General features: G+C 44.2%; 2 protein-coding genes across 2 annotated transcripts; one reads left to right on the plus strand and one right to left on the minus strand.

Annotated features, from left to right (window-relative positions):
* Positions 1–391: 391 nt before the first annotated feature.
* Positions 392–9,108, minus strand: tfb2m (transcription factor B2, mitochondrial). Its single transcript, XM_084181853.1, has 10 exons — positions 8,966–9,108; positions 7,960–8,253; positions 5,478–5,667; positions 5,212–5,303; positions 4,962–5,115; positions 4,624–4,772; positions 4,440–4,529; positions 4,111–4,170; positions 3,660–3,808; positions 392–1,938 (listed from the first exon to the last, which is right to left on the minus strand). Exons 2-10 carry the CDS (start codon positions 8,212–8,214, stop codon positions 1,749–1,751), a joined length of 1,329 nt encoding a protein of 442 aa, XP_084037979.1. The 5' UTR covers positions 8,215–8,253; positions 8,966–9,108; the 3' UTR covers positions 392–1,748.
* Positions 9,109–9,233: 125 nt separating this feature from the next.
* On the plus strand, positions 9,234–18,848 carry LOC311145704 (saccharopine dehydrogenase-like oxidoreductase). Its single transcript, XM_084181967.1, has 12 exons — positions 9,234–9,714; positions 12,850–12,962; positions 14,681–14,761; positions 15,047–15,176; positions 15,276–15,325; positions 15,465–15,595; positions 15,671–15,788; positions 16,932–17,051; positions 17,168–17,224; positions 17,400–17,511; positions 17,643–17,724; positions 17,839–18,848. The coding sequence occupies exons 1-12, from the start codon at positions 9,516–9,518 to the stop codon at positions 17,927–17,929; spliced, it is 1,284 nt and encodes a 427-aa protein (XP_084038093.1). The 5' UTR covers positions 9,234–9,515; the 3' UTR covers positions 17,930–18,848.
* Positions 18,849–19,150: the final 302 nt, after the last annotated feature.

Here is a 19,150-nt window from a genome sequence, read left to right on the forward strand (position 1 = left end):
TATCTTCCTGATACCTATCCGGGGGATTCATTCACAATCAGACGCTTTCCTGTCGGTGGACAGCTTTTGCAGTGGTTTGGCGCCATCATGCTGTCATATAGTGTAGCTACAAATACGACGAGGTCAAGCATCAGATGTACTAATGTATGTGCAGGTCAAATGTCATTTTCCAATTTCTTTTTAGATATTTCGGGTTTTCTAGAGGAAAACACTTGCTTTATTGCGTGGATAAACAGTTTGTCAAAAACAATGACAATACTAGTTCTGTTTCTAAACAGCATTCTCGACAAACAATGCACACAGACTCCCACAGTCATGATTTGCAACACGCAATGCACACCAATTATGCATACATTTTAAATAAATAACCTTTGAAACAACAGTCGACCAGTAGAATTCAAAATATTTATTTTGATAATTACATTTCCTCCAATGGTTATAGCATGAAACGACTCAATAGGAGTTTTGATGTACTATCTTTTTCCAGCTGGAATGCTAAGGCATATGACGACGATCAGTGAATACAGAATGGCACTGACTGACCATGCGTGATTGAACCTGTCAGACATTTAGTACTTACCATTTAGAAGAGGCCCCAATACCCACAAACTGTACATTTAATTGAATGAACGGTCAATACATGTAGACATGGTATTGCATGTACACTAAAGTTACCTATACACAAAACAATACAAGCGGTAGAAACCAGTCAGCACATATGATTGCCTGGAAACCTGATGTTCAATTGCATTGAATTCTATGTCGGGCAGAAACGAGCGTTTGAGTCAGGAACATTTCCTCTCACGACCTCTACAAGCCAGAATGTTGAATAAAATGTTATTTTAATATACTCTACTGGTTGTCCGTGCAGTTGGTACTTTTGCAGGTAGGAATGCGAGACAGTATATCCACAGGAAAGTAAAATTACATCAACTTTTCAAAGTGCTGCTATTGCTTTCAGAGTTCTTACCTGAAGCATGCGCACAAGATACAAATGCATGCATACTTGCCAAGCTCGTGCACGTCTTCACATGGTTCTGCGCATACTTCAAATGATATAAATCTGAAGGCACTACAAGCGCTTTGAAAAGTTGATGTAATCATACTTTCCTGTGGATATATTGTCTCACATTCCTTCCTCCAAAAGGACCAACCGCATGAACAACCGGTGAAGTACTTTAAAATATCATTTAATTCAACATTCTGGCTTGTAGCGGTCATGAGAGGAAACTTTCCTGATTCAAACGCTAATTTCTTCCCGATGTAATATTCAATGCAATTCAACATTGGGTTCAGGCAACACATACTAGTATGACCCAGTTCATTTAATGTGCTGTGTTAGCAAAAAAAAACTACAGTATTAAAAACCCATGAATAACAGTGACAAAATGTGATTGGTTTAAATACATCTTGACTCATTATAACCTTGCAGAAAGTAACCTTTCTGCTGCTACTCATAACCAACCCTAGAGAAAACGGCCTATGGTGGGTAGGATCAGCAGCCTTTCACCAGTCAACTCTTCGGCTCGACTGGACAGCACTCACATAGAGCTCAGTCCAAACACTGTTGCCCCTTTAAAAAAAGGTTAAATACCAAACTCAACATCATCTCAGGACAACCCTAAAATGACGTGGGGAGTGGTTCAACAGTCCAACAACTTGGGTGTATCTAGAATTGTAGCCTCTGACAGCCAGTTTGTCAGTCCTGGCTGCACTACCCCTCCAGTCCTAGTGGTGGCGCTGTGTGTCTACATCCAGCCCTCCTTCAGGGTGTTCTCCAGTACCTCCTCATACAGCCAGCTCTGGGTGAACTCCTGGGACTTATCCACCAGTTCAAACAGCCGTTTGTACTCCTCTGGGTAGACATGGCCCGTCAGTACATCCTCCTGCATCCCCATCTCCTTCAGTAGCTTAGGACCACTGTCTGGACTCCACATACTGGGACAGAGAATGAGGGTGAGAGGCAGAGAGACGGAGACAGAGAGTGAGCGGACTTTATTATCAATGTGGCCAACAAGGATAATATTTAAGTTTGTACAGCGCTCACTTGAAACGGTCTGTGCAAGATCATATGTGTACAGTGAGGGAAAAAAAGTATTTGATCCCCTGCTGATTTTGTAAGTTTGCCCACTGACAAAGACATGATCTGTCTATAATTTTAATGGTAGGTTTATTTGAACAGAGAGAGACAGAATAACAACAACAAAAAACAGAAAAACACATCAAAAATGTTATAAATTGATTTGCATTTTAATGAGGGAAATAAGTATTTGAGCACTCTGCAAAACATGACTTAGTACTTGGTGGCAAAACCCTTGTTGGCAATCACAGAGGTCAGACGTTTCTTGTAGTTGGCCACCAGGTTTGCACACATCTCAGGAGGGATTTTGTCCCACTCCTCTTTGCAGATCTTCTCCAAGTCATTAAGGTTTCGAAGCTGACGTTTGGCAACTCGAACCTTCAGCTCCCTCCACAGATTTTCTATGGGATTAAGGTCTGGAGACTGGCTAGGCCACTCCAGGACCTTAATGTGCTTCTTTTTGAGCCACTCCTTTGTTGCCTTGGCCATGTGTTTTGGGACATTGTCATGCTGGAATACCCATCCGCGACCCATTTTCAATGCCCTGGCTGAGGGAAGGAGGTTCTCACCCAAGATTTGACGGTACATGGTCCCGTCCATCGTCCCTTTGATGCGGTGAAGTTGTCCTGTCCCCTTAGCAGAAAAACACCCCCAAAGCATAATGTTTCCACCTCCATGTTTGACGGTGTTCTTGGGGTCATAGGCAGCATTCCTCCTCCTCCAAACACGGCGAGTTGAGTTGATGCCAAAGAGCTCGATTTTGGTCTCATCTGACCACAACACTTTCACCCAGTTCTCCTCTGAATCATTCAGATGTTCATTGGCAAACTTCAGATGGCCCTGTATATGTGCTTTCTTGAGCAGGGGGACCTTGCGGGCGCTGCAGGATTTCAGTCCTTCACGGCGTAGTGTGTTACCAATTGTTTTCTTGTTGACTATGGTCCCAGCTGCCTTGATCATTGACAAGATCCTCCCGTGTAGTTCTGGGCTGATTCCTCACCGTTCTCATGACCATTGCAACTCCACGAGGTGAGATCTTGCATGGAACCCCAGGCCGAGGGAGATTGACAGTTATTTTGTGTTTCTTCCATTTGCGAATAATCGCACCAACTGTTGTCACCTTCTCACCAAGCTGCTTGGCGATGGTCTTGTAGCCCATTCCAGCCTTGTGTAGGTCTACAATCTTGTCCCTGACATCCTTGGAGAGCTCTTTGGTCTTGGCCATGATGGAGAGTTTGAAATCTGATTGATTGATTGCTTCTGTGGACAGGTGTCTTTTATACAGGTAACAAGCTGAGATTAGGAGCACTCCTGGGAGCCAGAAATCTTTCTGATTGAGAGGGGGTCAAATACTTATTTCCCTCATTAAAATCAATTTATAACATTTTTGACATGCGTTTTTCTGGATTTATTTGTTGTTATTCTGTCTCTCACTGTTCAAATAAACCTACCATTAAAATTATAGACTGATCTTTGTCAGTGGGCAAACGTACAAAATCAGCAGGGGATCAAATACTTTTTTCCCCCTCACTGTATGTATCCATGTCTCCACGTGTGTGTGCACGCGCGTTCCACTCACTTGAGCCGGTCTACTAGCCGGGCCTTCCTCTTGGCCAAACATTGTTTGACCATCATGACCAGGGTGGCTGCATTGGAGGGGGTCAGCGAGGAGGAGAACAGGTCCTTGCGAGGTGTCATTCGCACCAGGCACAGGTTGTCATTAGGAAGCTGAAGGACGGAGGGGGAAACGACAGGCTTCAGGCCTTGTGTGTCTTTTCTAATGGTTATAGCTAGGCCGTTACAGCGCACTTTATAGAAGACTAATTCAATAGCAACGATCATAATAACATGTAACACACACAGAAGAGCAGAATTAGCAGTTGTTTTCTCTGACATTTGTAATAAGTCTCCAATATGCACCACGTTAATAACACTACATGACTTATTGTCTTTCACCGTATATTCAAACACAGGAGGATCTGACCAAGTGAATGTCCCATTATGATGTTGGTAGAACAGTGAATCCTTACTCTGCTCTTTGGAATGGCCAGCTTGTACTTAGAAGAGGTCACAAACGATGCCCACGGCTCCTGAAAGAGAACACACAGAGAAGAGCATCTGTTAGTAGAGCCACTGTCAAAGCTCTGTGACATCTGCTTGTTGTCGACAGGAGTGGAGGGAAATACTTTAATGGCTTTGCTGTCTCCCTGGTCAAGGACATAGGACTGACATTCTCTCACCTCTTTCACTTTCCATTCCTCCAGTTCTACCTTTACTAACTTCCCTCTCCCCCTTCTTTCCACCAGGTATATCTACTTACTTCCCTCCCCCTTATTTCCGGTCCTCCCTTCCCGCTCACCTTGTGTAGCAGTTCGATGTGGCATGCTATCTGCCATAAAGCTCCAAAGGCTCTGTAGTTCAACATGTCCCCTGGCTTAGCCATCAGTTTCTATGGGAGTGAAAGAACAAAACCCATTCACACCATCGTTAAAACACCACTACATTTGCTCTCAATGAGTCTGTGTGTGTCTGTGCGCACTCACCAGGTATTCCTTCTCGCTGATGAACAGGTTGAGCTCTACTCGTCCGTAACGGTAGATGGAGAGCCGATCAAACAGAACATACACCAACTTCCACAGCTGACTCCTCTCAACGCGCTGGGGGAACATGCCAACCACCTTCACTGGAACCTCTACACACACAAAAAAACGTTCATAAACACGGAAAAACAGATAGAATAAACTATCCTGTTTATTGTGGTCAGCACGTTTTCACCAGGTCAAATTCCTGGTATAAATGTACTTGGCAAATAAAGGTGATTCTGAGTCTGATGATGTGTCTTTGTATGTCTTTTTCGTGTGTGTGTGTGTGTGTGTCTCACCATCGGTCCAGTTTGCCTCTGATATGCCCAGGTCAGTGAACAGTTTGTCAGAGTACATGGCCGGAGGTCTCATGCTGCCTCTGCCCATAGGGTCCAGCTTGAAGAAATCACAGTGGACCACCTCCAGCTGACCATCCAGACGACTCTCCAGAGCCTAGACACATGCCAGAATGTTGGTACAATGAAGATGTAAGACATTTAACTCTCCTACTGAAAACGACCCTGGCCCTAAAAGGCTCTGTAAACTCACCTGCAGGTCAGGTAGGAAGGACTTGTCGCCCTCTAGCGCCACCACTCTCTGAGCTCCAGCATTCAGCAGAGTCCGAGTCAACACCCCTGGGCCTGAGACACACACTCTAATGAACACTCCCATTGTTACTGACCACACACACACACACACAACCTCTCCCATTGTTACTGACCACCCACACATACACACACACATACACACAACCTCCCCCATTGTTACAGACAACACAAGTCCCAAAGGACATAGAACACACAGACACCACGTACCTGGGTTACATTCAAATATAGCGGCCTTGCTGTCCTCCAGGTCAGGTCCTAGGTGGTGTGTGACCAGTTTGGCCAGGGCTGGCTCTATGATGAACCTTCTGATGGTTCTACAGAGCTGAGCCCTCTGAGTGTTCTCCTCTACCTCCCCTAGGTCCAGGAAGTCATACCTGCACAGCGGGCGACTCTGGTCCTAAACACACACGACAGACACGTTAACAAACATTCTCCTCTTCTCTCGCCCCCTTTCATCTTCCCTCCTTCATTCAAAAAAATAATAATGTCTACCCAGGACTGGCCACCACTGGCATAACGCAGTTTCTCTGAACCCCAGCAAGGTCGCTGTTTGCCTCCCCCCTAAATAAAAACTATGTGTCAGCCAGACAGCCACTCACAAAGTACAGACTATACTGCTCGCTGTCCGTGGTGCTGAAATTGTGACAAGTCTATGCGGCTGCATGTCTACTGAATCAATGATAGGCTTTCTGTGGTGCCAGGATATGTATAGCTTTGCTTAAGCTAATGAATAAATGTTTATTGGTAGGCCTATTTTGTTGCCATTTTCTCAAGTTAAGCATAACATTTCACGAATCTATACAAGGTGTCGCAATGCTGCCATTTTTAGACTGCTGGCAATAATGTATTTACTTGTTCAGTAATTCAAGTTGGAAATGTAAACACTGCAGATTGTACCTGAACCTGCATGACATGAGCTGTCCTCGTGCGCTCTCCCAGCTTGGATAGAAAGTTGTGCGTAAAACCAGTCTATTAATACCAAATAATACAGCAAGTCCACCCTCAAAACACTAGCTTACTAGGGATTGTTTCATTATGCAGTGTAGCCTACTATCTATAGCTACATACCGTATTTAGTAACTTTTAATCAAATGATATATCAGATAGCCTAACAATTGTGGAAAAAAGTAGTCGGTTTGTGGATTAATTCAGCCACTACTCTGCGGGTTTTGTCTGACTAATAGCCTACACAATTGGTCTGCAATATTCAAGGTAAATTCAATTAAATCCAACTTGAGACTCCCCTGAAGTCCTCCTTTTTTGTGTGCAAATGTTTTTGCCACAACCTGTAGGTCCAGGTTGCAGGCCCGACTGTTTTCTAAACGGAGTATTGCCAACTCAGATAGACTTTCCTGAGAATGGCATTATTATGTCCATTGCGCTGCACACAATTTCAACTCAGTCTTGAATGATGCATGCCAAGATATACCAGAGATAAGGGACTGTTGATATTGCAACCACACAACTCAAACCGAGAACTGTTATCCGTTAAAGATGATAATCTGTTTGCATCTGCCAATTTATTGGCTGTCCAGTATCCAGACGACCTGTCCCCAGAGCGTCCTATACAGTTCATCTCTTTCTGTAATGTGTTGAGGATGGCAATTAAGGAGAATGAGAGGCTCAATTAAAGATGTTGCAGAACTGCTGTATTTGAAGCACTACTCTCGTTTCTCTGATGTTGCTAGTTACCACAGCCACAAAGTCAAAATTGGCTATCTCGTAAAAATTAATGAAAACAAAAATTGTATTTTGGTCTTAATTTAGGTTAGGGGTTGGCATACAGTTAACAGTGTGCTTAGGTTTAAAATCCAATTTTAAGAAGAGAAATTGTAGAAATCTGCTGCCTTTATGACTGTAGCAACTAGTGACTACAGGTAGGTAGGTAGCTTGGTAGGAGCCAGGACTGCAGTAGATTGAACTGCTTTGCCCCCTAGAGGTCATACGCAGAACCACATCTGAATTGTGAACTCACCTCATTCTAAATGTAAAAAACAAATGGCAGTTTAAACGTTAAGAGAAATTGTACATTTGTCACATCCCTAGTAAGAAGCATTAGCCTCTCGGTCTGACATGCGCTTTTGAACACCTGAGTAAGTGCCACTCATTACACTGGCGCCGTCGCAGCCTTGACCACGGCATATGTTTACCGATACCCTTATACTTTCAATCAGTTTCATTTTTCAAGGCCTGAGGCACTTTTTCAGTCACATTCCTGGAGCCCAAGAAACAAAACACATAGCTTCCTAGTACATATGGAAATTAAAAAGGTTTACATGGGTCCCCAGAGCTCGTGCCCCCCCACCCCTCTAGGTTTCTTCCGAGGTTCCTGCCTTCTAGGGAGTTTTTCCTAGCAACTGTACTTCTGCCTCGGCATTGCTTTGTAGGGTTTTAGGTGGGGTATCTGTAAAGCAGTTTGTGACAACTGCTTTTGTAAAAGGGGCTACATAAAATACATTTGATTGATTGACTGACTGAGCAATCCCTTTGATGTGTTATTACCTGAAATGTTGTGTTTTAATCACCATGGTAATGTCGATGTTCTGTTGTGCAATACCAATAAGACATTGTTAACATAAACAACACAAACCCAGTAGCTTTCCCACAGTTCTGGAGCTACTGGTTTGCTGTTGTTATGGATACAGTGTTATGGAATGTACTTGTCCATAAACACCACTGGTATCTCTACCTGGACAGAGACAGCCACAGCAGACAGGTTCCTGTGGGTTGGGGCTGAAGAGGGGGATGTCCGGTCTGTTCTAGCCTGTTGGGGCTGTGGCCGGCCGGGGCCGGAGGACAGCGAGTCCAGGCTGAAGGCCCGTCTCTGGAGCAGGACCCTGAGGCTACAGGGAGAGGCAGGCTGCTTCAGGGTGGGCCTAGCCCCGGGGTGGCAACATGCAGACCGCACCGCCACCACAAACAGTTTACTTGCCTGGGTGGACATGGCAGACAGATGGCAAGAGGGAGGGATGATGGTCACAGCCTGTGAATGAAGAAGAAGAAGCAGAGGTTAGAAAGAGCTCTAAATAAGTGCCTATGGTTAGCCCTACCTATGATTCTGGATGCAATAGTTTGGGTAGACACCACTCAATGAGAACTTAGTTTATGAGTAGTGTCTATAGCTTAGGAAAAAAAATGTCTATGATCGCTACAGTTGATGGGGACCACTGTACTGTCAACCAAAACATGTCCTTGAAATATGACACTGTACAGAATGTAACTAGCTAGTTTGCACTCAAGCCCGACACCACGTGTCTTGCCATTATTTCTCAACGTAAAAATAATTGTTTTGATACATGGTGACGTTAGGTGAATAATCTGATTTATCATCGAATCGGATCGATAACTTCGGAAGTAAAGTTAGCTAGCTATATATTAAAAATATGTAACGTTAGACAAACCTGAGGTAGCCAGCTAGTTAACGTTAGCTAGCTACCTATATAATGTTTGGTAACGTTAACTAGCTACATTAGATACCAACCTAAACGTTTATTTTTAAAGTTATTCTGCCAAACCATTTTGGATATGGCCATCGGTCTGGATAGTTATCTAGCTTGCATGCCTTGTACTATGGAAAATGCACTGCGACGCTAACTTTAGCAAGTAGCTAGCTAGATTGCTAGCTGGCTAACGTTAGAGATATATCTGTCAAACTGAACAGCAAGTATGATAAATTGCGTCAAAACTGGGCATACCTTATCTCAGATATATCGTCGTTTGTCCTGATGTGGATCGTATTTTCATCTAGGGACAGCTTACATATTCCAGAATGTTGTAAAAATGCAGTGACATTGAACATGCATCTTGACCCTCGTTGAATTCGCAACTCGCATATTATGGCGATGATTTTACGTCACTATCAAGCGACCATCCAAAATAAGATATTGACAGCACAGAGAGCCAATCTTAATCCAAAATGTGTATAGCCACGCCTACTTTTAGATCTCACCGTTTCAATTGGTTATTTATTTTAACGCGTTAATGAGATCAAATAACATGTTTATTTCAAATACAAAAAGCTGTCTTTAAACTAGCATCAATAAAACGCTTAGTGCATGTAGCCTATTTGCATCAGCGGTGTTTAAGTTCCATATCGTGATCAGATCAGTGCGTCGACGGAGCATCAGACTACGGAAGTCACAGTTTTGCCATCTGACATATACGAGCACGTTTCTTGGATTACGTCTATTCCTGTTCTCGCCACTTGTGCTGTGTTTCCTTGAGTATAACTAGCTAGTTGTAACTATGGCGAAGGTGGATACCTCCTCTAGCAGACCCTATCACATTGTTATTTTCGGGGCTTCGGGTTTCACCGGGCAGTTCGTGGTTGAAGAGGTGGCCAGGATCGTGTCGGAGGGCCCGAACGGGACGCTGAAATGGGCTGTGGCCGGGAGAAGCAGACAGAAACTGGACAAAGTTCTAGAGCAGGCCGCCGGAGCCCTCGGTACGTACTGGCTTCATTGACAGATAACCTTAGCAAACTAGCTAATACAGTTTGTTACATATTGAATTTGTTAACGCTGGATATATATGTCGAGCCAGAGAGAATATTTGGTCTAGTTAGCTGACTGACACCATTGTGTATTGTAATTGGATTTCACAGAGGGATTCAAGAAAGTTAGCTAGCTGGGTGTCACACACTGTATCTATAATGAGTTTACTGTGTCGTGCCAGCCAGCAAACTCACCTGATCTAACTTGGAACAAGGAGTCACTGTATCAGTTATCATGTAACCAAGTGTTTTGACCAAGGATGTTCTGCACTTTCATTGCAGTCAGTGTGCCATAGGCTTAGAAAAAAATATAAATCTCAAGTGCACAGACATAAGGAATGTTAGTCACTTCTGTAAGTTGCTCTGGATAAGAACGTCTGCTAAATGACTAAAATGTAAATGTGATGTGTTTCAGTAGTTGTAGTAGCTGGGAAGATACAGTGGGGAGAACAAGTATTTGATACACTGCCGATTTTGCAGGTTTTCCTACTTACAAAGCATGTAGAGGTCTGTAATTTTTATCATAGGTACACTTCAACTGTGAGAGACAGAATCTAAAACAAAAATCCAGAAAATCACATTGTATGATTTTTAAGTAATTAATTTGCATTTTATTGCATGACATAAGTATTTGATCACCTACCAACCAGTAAGAATTCCAGCTCTCACAGACCTGTTAGTTTTTCTTCAAGAAGCCCTCCTGTTCTCCACTCATTTCCTGTATTAACTGCACCTGTTTGAACTCGTTACCTGTATAAAATACACCTGTCCACACACTCAATCAAACGGACTCCAACCTCTCCACAATGGCCAAGACCAGAGAGCTGTGTAAGAACATCAGGGATAAAATTGTAGACCTGCACAAGGCTGGGATGAGCTACAGGACAATAGGCAAGCAGCTTGGTGAGAAGGCAACAACTGTTGGCGCAATTATTAGAAAATGGAAGAAGTTCAAGATGATGGTCAATCACCCTCGGTCTGGGGCTCCATGCAAGATCTCACCACGTGGGGCATCAATGATCATGAGGAAGGTGAGGGATCAGCCCAGAACTACACGCCAGGACCTGGTCAATGACCTGAAGAGAGCTGGGACCACAGTCTCAAAGAAAACCATTAGTAACACACTACGCCGTCATGGATTAAAATCCTGCAGCGCACGCAAGGTCCCCCTGCTCAAGCCAGCGCATGTCCAGGCCCGTCTGAAGTTTGGCAATGACCATATGGATGATCCAGAGGAGGAATGGGAGAAGGTCATGTGGTCTGATGAGACAAAAATAGAGCTTTTTGGTCTAAACTCCACTCGCCGTGTTTGGAGGAAGAAGAAGGATGAGTACAACCCCAAGAACACTATCCCAACCGTGAAGCATGGAGGTGGAAACATCATTCTTTGGGGATGCTTTTCTGCAAAGGGGACAGGACGACTGCACCGTATTGAGGGGAGGATGGATGGGGCCATGTATCGCAAGATCTTGGCCAACAACATCCTTCCCTCAGTAAGAGCACTGAAGATGGATCGTGGCTGGGTCTTCCAGCATGACAACGACCCGAAACACACAGCCAGGGCAACTAAGGAGTGGCTCCGTAAGAAGCATCTCAAGGTCCTGGAGTGGCCTAGCCAGTCTCCAGACCTGAACCCAATAGAAAATGTTTGGAGGGAGCTGAAAGTCTGTATTGCCCTGCGACAGCCCCGAAACCTGAAGGATCTGGAGAAGGTCTGTATGGAGGAGTGGGCCAAAATCCCTGCTGCAGTGTGTGCAAACCTGGTCAAGACCTACAGGAAACGTATGATCTCTGTAATTGCAAACACAGGTTTCTGTACCAAATATTTAGTTCTGCTTTTCTGATGTACCAAATACTTATGTCATGCTATAAAATGCAAATTAATTACTTAAAAAATCATACAATGTTATTTTCTGGATTTTTGTTTGTAAGCTTTGTAAGTAGGAAAACCTGGAAAATCGGCAGTGTATCAAATACTTGTTCTCCCCACTGTATGTTGTTAGACCAGATAGCTTACACTCTACAAAGATGCTCTACGCAACACTTAAATCATTCAATCTTAATTCAGTATTAGTTTTAGATTAGTGAGTGGTTGGCTTGCCAGGAAAGGGATGGGTTCTAATAGGGTTGAGATTAGGGAGAATGGAGCTGTTCTTTGTTCCTGCTGTCCTCCTGGGAGAGCCCTCGCCAACAGCTGATGGAACATACCCCAACAGTGACACAGCCTCTACCTTCCCACCCCTGGCCTCTCAATGGGGACTCAGTCTACCTCTCCCCCTCATCAGTCTACTGCTCTATAGCCGTGGCCAGGTTGACATTTCAGAAACAATTGTCATGGGTTATATGGCTAAATAATATGCATTCGCAGGAACTTTAGAGGGCTCGTTTGGAATATGCAACAGACACATAGCCTAGTTTTGGCATTTGTGTACAATGTGACTGTATTGTTTTGTAGTCGTTCATCCGTTTACTGACCCTATGTTTTTCCTCCATCATTGAGATTTCAATCAGGCAGTATTTTCCTATCTGTTATGGCTATGTCAATATATGTTAAGTATATGGCACAGCATTCAGTGGTGCGTAATTTACAACAGTTCATGTTTGGTCATGAATTACAGTAGGCTAGTACTGTAGTGCATATAACATGTAAACTTATACTGGGGGCTGATGCAAAGCTGCACAGGAAAGATAACTGATGATGTATTGATGCTCTTCAAAGGTACTTTATTGAACCAAAATTAAAACGGCTGATTTTTATTTTATTAGGTTCTCTTGTAGACCTCATTCGGACTAATCTTCCAAGAGGTGACAAACTTTAGTACTTAGACTCTATCTGAACTAGATTGAAGGCAACAGTGACACAGAGACTTGGGGAAAACAGATAGCAAGTTTGTACTGTAAAGGATAGGCTGCATATTCAGTTCAGGGTCTGCCAAACAAAGGGTCAGCCCCACTGGCCCACCAAATTACTTTTTGGTCACTGAGCTATTTTAAGCCAGATCATTGTTGTAGTTTGTTCAACACATAATGAAGTGTGTTGTATTTGTAAATAGGTGAAATGACTGACTCCTCTGCTGTGTGTTTCAGGTAAGCCGGAGCTGAGGACTGCGGTGGAAGTCATCGTGGCTGATGTGGGAGAGCCTGATTCTCTGGCTGCCATGTGCAAACAGGCTGTTATTGTTCTCAACTGTGTGGGGCCAGTAAGTACTGACTGTGGAGATGCCACACACACACTGTAAATACTGCAGAGACACAATGAGTCTGATTGTCAGAAATGAAGAGGGATATCAGTGCTGCCTCTTCCATTGTGTTAGAATTCAGATATTATTATGGAAGAGTGTTTTGATGTCAGTCCTGATCACCACTCTGCCCTCCTGTTGTGCCATGGGGCTGCAGATAGTGGTCTGATTGTAGTGAGGACATGACCTCGCAGCTTGTGAAACACCTGCAATGATGATGGTGGCGATCACCAGTGCACCTTGTACTGTAGGTCAGCACACATACACACACACACACACACACACACACACACACACACACACACACACGATTAGCCAGTCCAGAGAAAATGGATACCTGTGACTAACATGAGGTGGCATGGTCCAGCAGTGACCACAGGGATTGGACTGCTGAGGACTGGGGTAAAGTCATTTTTGGGTCCATGGCCAGGAAACTCCCCAGACCTTAATCCCATTGAGAACTTGTGGTCAATCCTCAAGAGGCGGGTGGACAAACAAAACCCCACAAATTCTGACAAACTCCAAGCATTGATTCTGCAAGAATGGGCTGCCATCAGTCAGGATGTGGCCCAGAAGTTAATTGACAGCATGCCAGGGCGGATTGCAGAGGTCTTGAAAAAGAAGGGTCAACACTGCAAATATTGACTTTTTGCATAAACTTAATGTAATTGTCAATAAAATCCATTGACACTTATGGAATGCTTGTAATTATACTTCAGTATACCATAGTAACATCTGACAAAAATATCTAAAACCACTGAAGCAGCAAACTTTGTGAAGACCAATACTTGTGTCATTCTCAAAACTTTTGACCACAACTGTACAGTGAAATGCTTACTTACAAGCCCTTAACCAACAATGCAGTTTTAAGAAAAATAAGTGTTAAGTAAAAAAGAGATGGTTATCCTTCTGGAAGGTTCTCCCATCTCCACAGAGGAACTCTGGAGCTCTGTCAGAGTGACCATCGGGTTCTTGGTCATCTCCCTGACCAAGGCCCTTCTTCACCGATTGCTTAGTTTGGCTGGGCGGCCTGCTCTAGGAAGAGTCTTGGTGGTTCCAAACTTCTTCCATTTTAAAAGTGATGGAGGCCACTGTGTTCTTGGGAATCTTCAATGCTGCAGACATTTTTTGGTACCCTTCCCCAGACACAATCCTGTCTCGGAGTTCTACGGACAATTCCTTCGACCTCATGGCTTGGTTTTTGCTTTGACATGCATTGTCAACTGTGGGACTTTATATAGACAGGTGTGTGCCTTTCCAAATCATGTCCAATCAATTGAATTTACCACAGGTGGACTCCAATCAAGTTGTAGAAACATCTCAAGGATGATCAATGGAAACAGGATGCACCTGAGCTCAATTTCGAGTCTCATAGCAAAGGGTCTGAGTACTTATGTAAATAAGGTATTTCTGGTATCTTTAATAAATGTGCAAAAATGTATAACCTGTTTTCGCTTAGTCATTATGGGGTATTGTGTGTAGATTGATGAGGAAAAACATTAATTTAATTCATTTTAGAATAAGGCTGTAACGTAACAAAATGTGGAAAAAGTCAAGGGGTCTGAATACTTTCCGAATGCACTGTATATATCAAATTGTACTGTAGTGACAAACACTTTGGTGAGGTGTTTTTATTAGTGCATATTTTAGATGATAATACTGTGTGTGTGTGTGTGTAGTACAGGTTCTGGGGCGAGCCTGTGGTAAAGGCATGCGTGGAGAACAGCGCACACTGCATTGACATTTGTGGAGAACCCCAGGTAAGACAACGCAACAACACACTCACCAGGCCTCAATCCCTAATCAACCCTGACCTCTACACCCTATCACTCCTGTAGATCGGACAGGACTTGGCAGGTGGAAGCTATATCACATACACACACACCACTAGGTTAAATGGGAAGGCTGCTGGACACCATGCTGTCCTCTATTAAATCCTTAATTACTGGCTTCAGCCTACCCTGCCTGTTTACTCCACAGCATGAATAAAATCACATGCTCTACCACTGCAACAGCCCAACACAGAGACGTGTGTGTGTGTGTAGTTCCTAGAGAGTATGCAGTTGAACTACAACAGCCAGGCAGCTGATAAGGGAGTGTACATCGTGGGGGCTTGTGGCTTTGACTCCATACCTGCAGACATGGGAGTCCTCTACACCAGGGACCAATTCAAAGGTGTGTGTGTCCCTGAGATTAGTTTACTTTAGCTGTTTGTGAATGTGTGTGCTCTCCATTGTGTGTGTTTGTGTGTCACATTTGTGTATCTCGTCACAGGGACACTTACAGCTGTGGAGAGCTTCCTGACAGCCAGCACAGGACCTGAGGTAAGACTCCATTACCCATAAACCCTCACACTGCCCCGGCATCATCTTTGTCCTGTAAAGGGTTCATCCTTGTAATCCCTGCCTCATCCTTGTATCTAATAATGTTGTTGATATTCGGTTGTCTCTCTGTCTGTCTTAGGGTGGTTCTATCAATGACGGTACATGGAAGTCGGCCATCTATGGTTTTGCTGACAGCGGGAAGCTGCGGAGCCTCAGGAAGAAGTTTGGACACAAACCTCTCCCTGTGGTTGGCTCAAAGATCAAACGCAGGTACAGGGAGCTGTGTGTGTTTGCGCGAGCATATGTGTGTATGTTGGATAACGTTACTTTCTATTGTGTATGTAGGAGTGCCCTGTTCTACAGTAATGAGGTTCAGCAGTATGCAGTCCCGTTCATGGGAGCCGACCCCTCGGTGGTGAAGAGATCTCAACGCTTTCTACTGGAGGAACACCAGGAAACACCTGTAGGTCACCCCAATACAGTACATACATTCACACACTGACACGGATCAACGTGTATTCTCGTTGTCATGAGAACAGTGTAATGTGATCTGGGCGATCTGCCATTTTGTGTTGTGGCTCTAATGTCCAAACTTAGTTTTGAAATGGAATGTGTCCTAATAACTGCTCTCAGATGTCCTCGTGTGGACAGAGTAGCAGAGTAATGACTTGTATACTGTGTGCTACAAACTTCGTTACAAGGGATAATTGAGTACATTTTGTTTATGTAAGCCTTATTTATGTTTAACATTTGTAAGGTTGAGACATGGGGCCTGTTTAAGAAGTCCATGTTTAAGAACCTCGCCTGAATACCAAATCACCCCCTTCCCCTCGCCCCTCCATTTGCACATTCACGCGAGCCTCTGCCATATGCACAACTATCCCGAAGCTGAGGGAGGGAAAATGATTGAGGGTGTAGAGCACATGTCAAACCCATTCCACAGAGGGGCCGAGTGTCTGGGGGTTTTCTCTCCTCCCTTGTACTTGATTGATGAATTAAGGTCACTAATTAGTAAGGAACTCCTCTCACCTGGTTGTTTAGGTCTTAATTGAAAGGAAAAAACAAAAACCTGCAGACACTCAACCCTCCGTGGAATGAGTTTGACACCCATGGTGTAGTGGCAAATGAAACCTTCCGATAGTCACTTCGGCCAAGCCAGCAAGGTTGTAGGCTCAAGAGCAAAGTGCTATCCCGACATGCACCGCGATATGTTTGGCATTTGCGCAATTTAATACAAAAGAATGGAGAGGTGTGCCTAATTATATGCCACGTGCATTTGTTTGTCTGATTTCGAGGCTTGACACATGTAACAAATGAAATGTCTCCCAAATTAAAGGTTTAACTGTTAATGAGGTTTATATCTTGTAAAACAACAGGGGGCTTTGTTCATTTGAATTTCATGCTCGTTTTATTATTTAAATAAACGATTGTGTCCCGAAGTTGGTTTATTGATCCCCTTGCCACTCTCTGGAAGTCACCCTCAGTTTCGTCAGCAACATGTGACAATGGAGCGCCCTTCGAGTGAGTTGGTAGGGGCGAGGGGGTGGTTTGGGATTCACCGCTCCTGTGTGGGAGAGACTTCTGTTTGACCTTTGTGTGACCCCAGGTCCAGTATGGTGCGTATGCAGGAGTAGGAGGCGTGGCCAACATCGTCAAGATGCTATTTGCCGGGATGATGTTCTGGTTCCTGGTCAAATTCGACTTCGGGCGAAACCTGCTGATTAAGGTAAACTAGGACACACTGACAGACACATTGTTATAGACAGACACACACACACACACACACACACAAGGAAAACCTCTATTCTTCTCATGTTCTTTCTCTTTCTCTTCTGTATTTAGTTTCCAGAGTTTTTCTCCTTTGGTTTCTTCTCCAAGGATGGACCAACCAGAAAGCAGGTACAGTTTTATGTATCTCTCGAGACCTGTGTATTGTTAATGTATGAGTAACATCTACTGGTATGTTGAGCTTTCATTTGTTTTTGAAATTGCCAGTGATTGGTGTGTTTGTGTGTCACTCAACTGGAGGGTTGGTCCTTCTAGTCAGTGGTTGGTGTGTTTGTGTGTCTCTCAGATGGAGGGTTCGTCTTTCCAGTTTGCATTCTATGGAGAGGGCTACACTGAGGGACAGGACCCCAGCCAGGGACGACCCAACGCTAAGATCCGCACACTAGTCCAAGGACCAGGTACTTAAACACACACACTCCCTAACCTCTGCTGCACAAACACACTAGTCCAAGGACTATTTATTAACCCCTACTCCACCTAACCTGCGGCTGCTGCTGGGGTTAACACAATGCTTCTCTCCCTGTTTCAGAGGCAGGCTACGTGGCCACGCCCATCGCCATGGTACAGGCTGCTATCACCATCCTGAACGAACCCACAGCCCTCCCCAAGAAGTGAGTTACACACACACACACACACACACACACACACACACAACCAGGGGTACTGTATTACATCTGATGCATTTTCTTTCTCTCTGTCCCTCTCTCCCTCTGTCTCTTTTTTAGGGGTGGTGTGTACACCCCAGGAGCAACCTTTGCCAGAACCACGCTGGTGGAGCGCCTGAACAAACATGGCATCCATTTCTCTGTCATCTAATGTGTGACCTCATCTGGCCCCTGACCCCAGGTCATCAGCACTTGTCACTCCACTGGTGTTTTCACTAGATGGTCATACTGCAAAGTGAAAATTGCTATATCAGCAACATTTTATTAGGGTTAGGCATAAGGTTACAATTAGGGTTGGTGTTTAAAATCAGATTTTTTCTTCCTTCCAACTTTGCAGCATGGCCCAATAATGACGACCCTCTGTTTGTCTGACTGCGACTGTACAGTCTTTTAAGAGATCGTTACCTTATTGTCAAATAATGGCACCTCGGCTTTAACGAACTCGCCAGCAGATACAAATGCCTCATCTCCCCTGCGTGTGTGTGTGGTGTGTGTTCCATGCCCGTGCGTGTGTGTTCCATGCCCGTGCGTGTGTGTTCCATGCCCGTGCGTGTGTGTTCCATGCCCGTGCGTGTGTGTTCCATGCCCGTGCATGCTGTGTTTTTTCTCTCAATAAAAAGTCTGACTGCATGCTTATAGATGTTCCTGTAAGTTGTATGTCTGTTCTCTGTTCAATACCTGTTTAATATCAAAGCCCACTGTCTGAAACCTACCTTGTTTCAAGAGAATCAGCACTTATGAACAGTTTCAGAAATTCTTCCTTTGTGAACCATAGTGTGCAGTATTTCAGTAATCCAATATAGTTTTGCTGGATCTATTTTTAAGGAATGTGCAGTGACGTTGCTTAGTTGAGATCGACAAAGCAATGCTTGTAAGAAATAGGTGTTTGAGTTCGAAACACACAGAAAGATGGAGTGATCCTGTCCACAACTTGGAGGTGTCTTCTCTGTGATTCGCTGATTTATGCGTGTGTGTGTTTGGGCAGGTTCTGTCCTTGTTCTTTTAGCCTGCTAGGGCTGTAGTTCTTCTCAACCTGACCAAATAAAACCAAGACTACTGAAGTAAACCAACCTTGTGTCCGAGTCCTCACTTTACCAGTAAGGGTTTGGTTAAACAGAAAATATCAGAGAAGGCCTGGTCTGACAACGACTCTTGTCCAGGAGGAGGGAAAGGCTTACAGTACACCTACCTATTCCATCTAAAATATCTACAATTGTTTCAAGTCTACTGTGCATGACGTACCGTGGCGTTAAGGGCAAAATTTTGTTTTCAGACCTGTCTGTCCAGTTGTAACCTTCTCCCATGGATTATTAATTAAGCTGGTTTTCTGATGCTTCATCTAATAAAACGTGCTTCCTGTGCAGAACGGCTG

This window comes from Coregonus lavaretus, assembly GCF_964263955.1.
Source record: "Coregonus lavaretus genome assembly, chromosome: 18".
NCBI classification, from domain to species: domain Eukaryota; kingdom Metazoa; phylum Chordata; class Actinopteri; order Salmoniformes; family Salmonidae; genus Coregonus; species Coregonus lavaretus.